The sequence below is a fragment of the Ixodes scapularis genome, unplaced genomic scaffold, assembly GCF_016920785.2.
Source record: "Ixodes scapularis isolate PalLabHiFi unplaced genomic scaffold, ASM1692078v2 PGA_scaffold3__209_contigs__length_174095766, whole genome shotgun sequence".
Taxonomy (NCBI): domain Eukaryota; kingdom Metazoa; phylum Arthropoda; class Arachnida; order Ixodida; family Ixodidae; genus Ixodes; species Ixodes scapularis.
The window spans coordinates 31,074,670-31,085,836 of NW_024609868.1; the positions used below are offsets into that span (position 1 = coordinate 31,074,670).

The 11,167-nt window shown below is 44.8% G+C and overlaps 1 protein-coding gene across 1 annotated transcript; it reads right to left on the minus strand.

Moving 5' to 3' along the window:
• Positions 1–1,060: 1,060 nt before the first annotated feature.
• On the minus strand, positions 1,061–7,805 carry LOC8025482. Its single transcript, XM_002409159.5, has 3 exons — positions 7,584–7,805; positions 5,656–5,838; positions 1,061–2,669 (listed from the first exon to the last, which is right to left on the minus strand). Exons 1-3 carry the CDS (start codon positions 7,648–7,650, stop codon positions 2,449–2,451), a joined length of 471 nt encoding a protein of 156 aa, XP_002409203.1. The 5' UTR covers positions 7,651–7,805; the 3' UTR covers positions 1,061–2,448.
• Between the last annotated feature and the right edge of the window lie 3,362 nt (positions 7,806–11,167).

Consider the following 11,167-nt stretch of genomic DNA (forward strand, 5'->3'; position numbering starts at 1 on the left):
AGGTTATTAATAAATAATCTCCCTGTGCCCAACTATCCTTACATCTCATAGTAAAAAAAAAAAAAAAAATTAAGACGAATTGTGCAAGCAACTTCTCAGGGTATTGCAGTCTATCATATGCATAATACCTGCGGGTTTACTTTGCTAATTGCTCTGCAAGGCAGGGTTGTCACATCGACATTCAACAAGTTCTTTTTCTATTCAGACACTCGACGCGTCCGCTCTGAAAGAGTGCGTTTCCCCCAGCACCCGAGTGTACTGTGGCAAAGCGACATACGTGCGAGTTGTTTCTCCGCAGTGCATTAGTGCATGGTAAGAAGTGCACTTAGCGGAGTTAGATTACTCAACTGAACAGGCCCCGGGCAATGGGGTACTGCGAAAACTCTGAGGAGTATCTGTCATTGATCTACAGGGACGTCACTAGGGGGGCTTACTGCCCCGGGTGCAGCGCTCAGGGGGTTGCAGCTGGGCAGTGAAAGGGGAGGGGGGGGGGGGGGGTGGAGAGAGAGGTGTCGCGGCGGACCACCGCCCAGGGTGCCGCTGACCCTAGTGACGCCACTGTTGTTCTATCCGAAGGTTGTATCGAACAGTATGTTAAAAGTTTTGAAAAATCGCACATGAATACTGTGAAAACTCATCTCTGTATCGAAGCCCGAGCTGAACAGTTTCCATATTGTTAAAGGGCTTTTGGGTGAAATGCTGGTGCAAAGTCGTCACATTCTGGTACAATGTAGCAGGGCAAGTGCTTTGGCAGAAATGGCACAGCGATCACATCATCGCTGCGAGCTATGTACACTGGACGGTGCAGTTAAATCGAACACGACGTCGGCACATTTACATATTTAGCTCATTTAGGATACTGGAAGACTACCGTCTATATTGGTGCCCAGAATAAGCTAGCCCCTTACTGGCAGGAAAAATTGTTTGCTTGTTTGAAATGAACTGAATCAGGTACATTTTTTTTTTTGTAATTGTTCTTAATTAAAATGTTGCTACAGTACACCTAACACACAATGACTTTTATCAAAATTGACACTGAAAGGAGACAAAAGCAATTTGGTAAATGTGTAAAAAAATAATTTATTTTTTCTGTACATTGGACGGATTATGAAAATGTGTGGATTAAAGCAGTTACACATCGCATACAATTGCAATCTCATTTCAAGAATGCCCCATAAAAGGGATAACAAACATGCACACCGGTGTTTGCTAAAAGCATGTTTCCCAGGCCATGTTTCTAACCTAACCATATATTTTTATGTTGACAACCTGAATTCCCCTTTTCAACATGGCCTCTTTCCAGCTCTTTCTCCCCCTGGGCTGCATGCAGCCGTGATTGTGCAAAGGTGCCGGCCAGTCATGGTGTTGTATGTCCCTTCATGCAATACCGTAATTGGCTGGCAATGTTTCCCCATCTCTCTCCCCCCCTTGGCTGCATGCTGCCATCATTGAGCAAAGGTGTTGAACAATAAATCCCACAAGCTTTCACTATACAAGGGTATTTTTTAACCATTGCAAATTGACAAAATTGTCCAAACAAGAGTGTATAAAAACGCCACAAGGGTAGTTCTGTCTTCCTGTCTATGAAAATTCCTAGGACGGGCACAATCAAACCTTATGAAATGAGATGGACGGAAACAAACATCATGCCCGAGTTGGAGCAAAATGTTTTCCCACCTTGCAACAAACCATGGGCTGGTATCAGATGTATTGATCCCTAACTGGACCCACTGAACATTGAAACAGAAATGGGTCCATTAGCACTGCCTCAATTTGATAAGGAAGAGATTCAACTCCTCCAACAGCCATGTAGGTAGTTATGGCAAGGTGCAAAGAAAAATGAAACTCATACTTTCAAAGGACAGGGTTGAATAAACAAACATAAACCAACTTTGATAACATATACAATAATAGTGGCTCATTAGCAGCCCAGTTGTACCTAACTCCACCTGTTGACAACACAAAACTTGTTTTTTGCCGGTTGGGAACACTGACGCATCGCAAATCTTTCCACTAAGGCGCTTTTATCATGCCAGCAAGCATGGTTGGTTACAAACGTTTACCTAATGGGACTTGACCACCAACGGACTTCGTACTAACTCCTCAAGAGTTGTTCCAGAAAATAGCGGTTCTTCCAATTCTAAGTCTAACAACCTTCCGTAGAAAATGGGCCCACACTTGACAGTAAACAGCGTGCCCTTTCCAAAAGTCTAATCGGTCGCATTGACGTTCGGGAGGTCAGTCCGCTACAAAATGTGGCAGGTTAACTCGACGGGTGCAGCACGACCACACACCCAGCATCGGGGAGCAGTGCATTTCACTCGAAGACGATGGCCAAGTTGCGGGAGTGCGCACTCACGCAGCTGAAGCACGATTCCTACTGAGAACTTTCGAGTCTTCGAAAAACATTCCAACAGAAGGACCTCCCAACGTACTTATCGGTGCCCGTTAAACGACGAGGAGGTGGCGGAGGACCCCGACGGTTGCGCAGAAGACGAGAACTAGGTGGACGAGTCCCGCCTTCGGCGCCCCGTTGCAGTTGTCTTCGGCGCAGTAACATTCCTCCCAATAGACGCCATTCTCGTGGTAGCCCCAGTCACAGCCCCAGTTGACACCACGCTCGGAGATCTGGGCACATCGGCGCTCCACACTGCGCCACCTTCCGTCCCCTAGAATGCCGCAGAAAAGATGGCGTTACAGGTTATAGGAGGTACCGGACACCTTCAGCTACGAAAGCAACTTTGCTGAGAGGCAATACCAGAGATGGAAGTGGCATATGACATTTTGTAGCAAGTTTTGTAGCAGGCAAAATATAGGTTTGGAGCAGCCAATGAAGTTTTCGGAGCAGATGCCAACATCTGTTGGTACGTCACTTGAAAATTAAAACAAGATTGTGTCGCTAAATAAGCTAATATCTGATAATGACTGAGGGTTCATCTTTGGTACTGAATTCTATTACTCATTACCTTTTTCAGTAATAATAAACAGGATGCCAAAAAACATACAGCCATTTTAGAGATAAAGCTCAGGTCAGAGTAGATTCCATTTACAATGGCTGTCAAAAACAAATTGTTGAAAATGAAGCAAAACGCAACACTTAAGCTGAGATAAAGCCTCTCTCTCCCTTTCCCTTCTACACTAGAAAGTTAATTTAGCATTTAAATATAATTCCTGTCTAATGCCGGCAAAAATTAGCATGTGCGCTAAAACGGCTATCAATAAAAATACGTCCCCCCAAGTTTTATGAACGCCGAACTCAAGATTCTGATATTATAAACTGCAAAAAACCACCACCCGTGAAAACCTTTAGTGCTGTTTCAAAAGTGACCCTGCACTTTAGCAGTGTTCAAATCAGAGTTGTGCCAAAGTTTGCCGCCCTTCGATGAACTGCAGCACGGGAACTACCTTGACTACTGTATTATTTAAAGGGACCATGAAATAAATTTTGGGCTGGGATAAATTTGGATTTTACTAATTGCATATTGTTTAGTGTGCCAAACGAAACCTAGTAAACGAAGGTAGAAACCCTGGTGTACTAAAATTTCAATTTATAGCAGACGAGTTTATACTTTTTTTCCTTTAAAAGCTCTGCACCATTTCACAGTGATGCATCCACAGTGCCCAAGCACTGGACATGAGCAATGCATCACTCAGACCCATACGCACGTCAATGAATAATTGGATTCGCATTCGTTGCCAATGCGTCCAATGACGGCACTTATCATCACTTATGCGAATGACAAGTTCCACGGTGTGCTCAAAAAGCAAGGTGCAAGTTTGGAGTCATCGCATTTGGTGTCCAAGCATGTCACAACCACGTGATTTGCCATTTCACTTTTGCATTGAGGGTTAAAGAGGCGATGCAACAATTTTTGTACTTTGCGCAAATACCGCTTAGAACGGATCCCTGACATTAATGACCTATGAAACACGCGTTTGTTTTTCACCCCACACAATAGAAGTCCCAGAAAAAAATTGAAAAACGAGCAGCGCTCACCCCCTCAACTCGCAGCCAGAACAAGCGGCCACATGATCTGGAGCCGATTATATGCCGCCAATGTTGATCATAGCCACGCGCTGGGGTTGGCAAAGCACAGGGCGCGCGCCGAGTTCCAGATATTGTTATGGCTGGGCTATTGTCGTCGTTGCAGCGATTGGACACGGGCCACTACCCGAATGCTTCTCGAGCTAGTAATTATCACAAGCCCAAATCGAGTGCCCACGCAATGCTCAGGTCCAATCTATGAACAGCATTCAAACATCGTCATATGGGTGTACTGCGATCCCCACGTTGCGTCATTAAATTTTTGCAAAGGAGAGATTGAATGAAAATGATCGCTTTTGTCCTTGAAATTACACCGCAACAAAGGAGTTTCTTGGCCAGCGAGTTGCGTGCGAGTATCCTTGACTCCCACTAGTGCCAGCAAGCTCATGTATAGTGAAAAACATTCCAGCTGAATATCGTTGCACAGCTCCTTTAAAGCTACAGTCAAGGTCAAAGATGGTTGACCTGTTATAGTACCGAGCACAATTTCAGAGTCAATCGCGCTAACCCATACGCTCCCCCATGTCGGCCGCTGCTCATAGCACTCTAGTACAAAGTGGTTAAGCTCGACGCGCGTGCGCTGGTGCGAGGTTGTGAAGGTGGACGCGAGCGGAGCAAGCGCCACAGTACACTGTAACCGTTGTGGGGAGGCATGTGGCAGACAAGATATTGAAGCGATATCATTAGGAGTAAAAGACCCTGCCTCTCTCTGTCTTATAGCAGTAGCCGCCATCCCACTATTTTGCACATTTTTCTCGCGACCATTAGTTTCCGACATCGCCGGAAATCGTCCAAAAATTAAAACGCTGACAGGGCCAGCACGGTTGTCAGGGCAAAGGCAATGCTACGAGCCAATGGCACCAATCAAGCAGCGTCAAAAGCGCGACATGGCATTCATTATCTACCTGCACGTGCTCCTTTATCGGCTAAAGTAATCAAGCACAGCGAGGGCTAGAGTCGCGCTTTCATTATGCGTGTGTTTGTGATTGTATATGTTTAAGCCTTCGACTGTGTTCTGACCCAAGATGAAACAAACTATCCGGTACCTAGAGACGCTATATAATGCATATTTGCATCATTTTCCTTTTGTTCTACTTCTCTGAATATGAAATCAACCAATAATATAATCTTTTTTTTTTGCTTTGTTTTAATTCATTTTGGCATAGGTGTGGCACAATTCTTAGCAAAAATGGCACTTTGGCACAAGATGTAGCAGACAGATGGTGGAGCTAGTCAATGGACTGCGGCTTAGGCGATAAGAATGAAAAACAATGCTTCACAAAGCAAGATGTGCAAACATATTTAAGCCATGCCCAGCATTTCTTAGGTTGCCAGTGGCTATAGACCTTTGTGAGAACAACTAATGAGATGTGCCTTTGCCAGAACCACTCTGTACTCATAGGTAAATAAATACAAAAAAAAGGACAAGAAAAAAAATTGAGAGCTGGGAATTTTTTTTAAACATGGACAAGTGGCAGTCAATGTGGAATGATCAGTGGCTTGGACTTAGTGAGAATGGGAAAGTTCATACACGAGACCAGCGTCTGAGGGCTAATTCCGCTCCTGATCATTGTGAGGCTTGGCTACTCCAGTTTCCTGAAGATACTTACAGATGAATCCCCTGGGTGACTGCTGAATTTTCTTGTAGCAAAAAGTTCCCAAAGCGTGGGCTTCTTCGCCCAGGCACTCGACGGCCGTGTTCTTAGTTTTGTCGTAGTATTCGTAGGCACCACAGAGGTCCTCCCCTTTAGGATCGTCACTGGTGCTGCACTGGTAGCACTTGATTGCAGACACTGGATATTGGAGATAGAAGACAAAAAATATATACACTCAGTTACCTTCTGACTGGAGAACTGTTGGATTGTACCAAGGAGCATTTCTGCCACAGAGAAAAGACATACTCATATAAACCATGAATGGCTCAAACTTAGCAAAGACATATTCATACAAAAGATCCTTGGCACATAAAGCTAAGCAACTTGGCAATACAGTAACTGTAAACAAGGCTGTCCTGGCAATGGTTTCACAAGGCGATTGCACTAAGCAGAAGCGCTAAGGAATGCCTGTAAGGCCCGCCAGTCGGGTGATAATGATAATACAGTGAGATATAATGAACAGTGAGGCAGTGATAATGTACACTGAGGTACATTATCACTGTAGCATTTGATGTACAATGTACCATCGGGTTCAAATGAAATGCGAACAGTGACGGAACTTCAAGCCTACTATTGGCGCAGCTTCCAAGCTTGGGTTGTGCTTGGCAAGGTTCAAACACATTAAAGTAGGGTGCGGCGAGGTTGTGAATCCTACTCCAATGTGTTTGAACCTTGCCAAGCACAACCCAAGCTTGAAAGCTGACCCAGTAGTGGGCTTGAAGTTCCATGACTCCTTGCATTTCATTTGAACCCGATGGTACAATGAGCGAAATGCACCGACAAGCAATTGGTAACAGAGTTAAACATTAAGTTTAACCCACAGCCGAGAAATATGGTCGCTTAATTAAGTCATGGGGCAATCACGAAAGGAAACTATTTTTCATAGAGAAACCTCTGCTTCAAACAAAGGCCAAAAATTAATAATGCCCCGACTTCAGTGATGACATCACTGAAGTAACTGCTTGAGATTGGAGAAGGTAGGTAGAAAACGTTTATTGATAGCCAAGAACTACGAATAGAAAGATTATCCGCGCCGCGGTGATCCTCGGATCTGGCAGCCTCGTTCTTGCGTGATTACGGGTGATGAGGGATGACTGTGCGATGGGTCATGAGGGGTGTTTTCATATAAAGTCCCTCAGATCTGCCTCGGCTACGAAGTCCAGAGTCATAAATCAATTTGAATATCTTCCGACCTTAAAAATCAATTTAAGCTTACAAAAAAAGAACCTACCGCTTCAACGGCTAGTACCCGTAGCGCCATCTCTGTACAAATTTTGAAAATTTTACCGCCTTCGCCGCTGCGATGCTGTGCAGGACCGCCACCTGAACCGTAACTAAGCTGGCGAAACCAGTAGAAAACTGTCTCTGCAAAAACAAAAATTTAACACTTTCTGGATAACTTACAGACGTATTAAAAGGGTGGAACCAATCCGTAAACGTACACGATGTTCACACCACACCCATGTAACGGTGTAAAGCATTCAAACACGTTAGCGTGGATCATACTTAGTTTATGACAACCTCACTGCGTCTGATTACCGCGTGTCCTTCTAGAGTAGACCACATTTACACAGCTCAAATAAAAGCAATCATCCGATTTGTGGAAAACGAGCACCAAGGATTTAAAGCTCGGGTGTACGACATCACTGTAGTCAACACAAAAGCACGTTGTAAAGTACTACAAGGAATTACGAATTATAGCCACAACGTGTTTAAAAAAGTATCCAGATTCCTTCAGTTTTCAACGACATGGTCGCGCACTTTCAAAACAGCACTGGTCAGTGGTCACACCCCAAACATTCCCGTCCCCTGTACGCCGCCATCTTGCTCCAAGCAGTTGCTCCGAAGTGGCAGTCGGCTGGCGCGTTTTTCGTTCAACTCACCCTCGTAGAGGCATACAAGCAAAACGCAGGTCTTCACGAGAAGAGTGACTGGGTCCAGATCGGTCATGGTGAACACGGGTTGTCGTTTCGTGCACGACGGTCAGTGATGATATCTCAAACTCACAATGGCTCTTCCACTGGCTCTACACCACATGAACCATAGAGACATGAACAACACGAACATAGCAGAAAGATGACAAAAGTGCAAGGGCTGCTATGTAAAAGTAGGGTTTTCGTTGTTTCCCGACAGGTGGCGGAAGTTGTCCAGCTAGAAAAATAGGAGGGAGGAGTGGTAAGGGAGAATGCCCTTCTTTCCAGATTGTTGTTCTCTCTTCATTTCCTCTCTTTCCCTTCTGTCTCTCTCTCTCTCTCTCTCCCCCCCTTCTACTCCCCCCCCCCCCCCCTTCCCCCTTTTCCTCGAGTTCTTTGACCCCCTTTGGCAGGAAAGCGTAAAAAAAAAAAAAAAAATCAAAATGCCGACTGCAGCCTTGTACAGAAAGTTCATTGAAGGGACGTCTCCTGCAAACTCGAAGCGTCAGCTTTTTTGAGGTCCCTTGTTTTCCTAAGGATGGGCCCGTCTAAAAAGTCCAAATATGCGAATGAATGAAGCGTGCTGATGAGATGAAAATTAAGGTTCGCAAAATTACCGAAAAATCATAATTTGCGGAGCCGGAAGGATCGGAACCCGAGTCTTCCAACTTAGTCAAACGTTAAAAAAAAAAAAAAAAAAGTGTATTGCGAGCAGTGAACGTGCGTTTCGGCGCATTCTTTTGAGCCTGGATACGCGCACACAAAGCGAGTATCTGATTTTTCCTTTGGGCTATTTCAATAATGCTGGGACTGACTGATACAGTCGAACCGCGTTATTCCTGTTCGGTTCGGGTACGGGTTCAGTAGCTTCGCATTTTGTTCCGGTTCGGTTCCGGTTCAGGGATGCTTGCGAAATAACGGTTATGTTTCCGGTCCCACGAAGCGCGAACCGGTTCAGACCGGTTCTTAAAAACAAAAGATCCCAGATTTTAAGAAAAAGTGTATTCAACACGGCGTCTGCATAATAAAGGTCATCCGAGGGCGTGCTGCGAAATAAATATATGCTTAATTTCGTTTTGTGGTCTTGACTTTTATCGCGATCACGGTTTGATTCAAATTACGTGGTCGTACAGATGCTCGGAAACAGCACGAAAGTACAGTACTCGCATGTGAAGTTAATCAGCCAGCACACACAGTGACTGACGACATCACGCAACGTATATTCGCCAACTACCCCATTGCACGAACGGCTTGCTCGAACAACCATGTTGAAGAGGAGAAAGACAACGAAGATAATGAAAACAAAAAAGGAAGCTAAAAAATGGGCGACATGCTGTGCTTGTAAAAACGCACGCACACACACACACACACACACACACACACACACACACACACACACACACACACACACACACACACACACACACACATATATATATATATATATATATATATATATATATATATATATATATATATATATACAGGGATGGGCAGTATTTTAAATACAAGTATTTGAAATACGTATTTCAAATACTTTCTGTATTTTGCATTTGTATTTAATTACGAATTGGGTAATGTATTTGACGTGGGTATTTAAATACTAAAACGTCGGTATTTCAAATACAATTGTAATTAAATACAATTTTGTGGGCGAAAATACATCCCTCAAATTTATTGTCACGACTCATTTTGCTCATCCTAAGATGTGTCTAGAGCAGGGAGAAAACTACGTTCTGCACCGAATGCAGTGTCTCTCAATCAAGCACAAGCGTTTAGTGACTTTGTGATTACGGTGCTAGTCCAGGGCAAGAATAGTGACGAATTCGACGTTCACAGGCAGACGGGCTAAATAAGTGCCTGTGACAACTTGTGATGCTTTCCAGCCTGATTTCCATCCATATTTTTGCCTGGAACATTCTAAATGCGCGGGTTGTCCAGATTTTTGTAACTGGTCATGTAGTGCTGCGCGTCTTGGTCGTCTCGGTTCTTCGTTGGTCTATACCAAAATGTAATCGACAAAAAAAGCTGCTTGAAGCTCTGTACTTCTTTCAGCTATCACCTCTAAGCTGATTACATTTTTTTTTTTTTGATTATATTTCTATTACGTTACTAGAGTCTCGGACACTAACTCCCGAGCGTGCAATGCAAAATTAATATGAGATAGCCAGGAACCCGTTGCAGGTGCCCTGATTTCGCTGACGCAAATTTTGAGGAATGTACTTGGAAAAGTATTTGGAGGAGACCAAATACTTTTAGGTGTATTTGTATCTTGTAATTAAATGTTTTTTTGGAAATGTAATTAGATTTGTAATTAAATACATTTTTGAGGAAGTATTTTGTATTTGTATTTCGATACATATTTGCATGTATTTTGCCCATCCCTATATATATATACGCACGCGCGCACACACACGAATTCTTCAAGCAGCGTCCATGGTTCTGGGCTGCGCTGGGCGATTGGCGTCCCCGGCCGCCGCCACAGTTTCGCGCTCGTGGAAACTTCGCTAGGGTGCCTAGATGTCTGGCTGCCTCAGTGCTCTGTCTCAGGATAAATACATGTTTTGTTGCACTGAGTGGGCCAGCACGTGACGCGCTCACGCACTCAGTACGTGACTTACGCGGTAAAATGGCGTCTGAGCATTAGAGGCTATGGGCTCGAGCTGAGTCACACCGGATAGACCCGTGGCTCTCAAGTTTTGAACAGCGCTCCAGGCGAGCAAAACACAATATTAATGCAAAAGTATTACCTGTCCGATGGAGCGAACCGGCGTTATCAGCTTTTGAGGCCGCGCCAAGCGGCACCTAAATTCCTCTGTTTCGTGGAGCGAAGCCTGTCGTCTGTAGCAGCGAATTGATGGATCAACTCCCATTGGCTGACACGCGGCATAGTTCTAAGGAACGCAACCGCACAAAGCCCTCTCCATGGCACAGGTGGCCGGGAGCTGCAGAGCGGCCGCGGCTGCAGAGCCCACCCGGGCAGCTTCCGCAGAGGTTGACCGACCGGGCTCAGCACGGCGCGCAGCTTGTAGGAATACGCTACGTATACGAATGTTTTCGCATTCCTACATGTTAGCAATCTTAAATGCCTTTGTATTTTTTTTTTTTTTTTTAATTTTTGTCTCGCGTTTTGAACATGAGTCGTTACGCTCTCCCACAACAGTTTTTTTATACTCCGTTCCATTAGTGCCAGCTTTGCAGAGGCTAAGTTCACAAAGCCTGGCGGTTCCGGTAGCGGACCAAGCACACGCGCTCGTGCAGTGCGAACATCGTTCAAGGAAACATGATTTTGCAAGTAGCCTGTAACGTCCTGTGCGGTTCATTGTATGCGGCAAAGTATGGAACTGTACGCATACGAGGCGACTGGCCGACGCCAAGTCGTGCTGTACAGACGCATAAAATATATTTATATGCTTAATTATTATTGAGCTGTCTCCATCCACGTCGCGTCCGTTTGTTTAGCCAAAAGTGAGGCGCTGACGCCACCGTCGCCAATATTTAATTGACTTCGCGCCGCCACCCGCAAGAAGGCGCGGGTCACATTTTATTACGCC

Coding starts and splice junctions, on each gene's coding strand:
- LOC8025482 (XM_002409159.5), bottom strand. CDS start 7,650: ATGACCGATCTGGACCCAGTCACTCTTCTCGTGAAGACCTGCGTTTTG. Junction 5,839..7,583: donor GCTTGTATGCCTCTACGAGG/GTGAGTTGAACG, acceptor TCCAATATCCAG/TGTCTGCAATCAAGTGCTAC. Junction 2,670..5,655: donor GTCACCCAGGGGATTCATCT/GTAAGTATCTTC, acceptor GCGGCATTCTAG/GGGACGGAAGGTGGCGCAGT.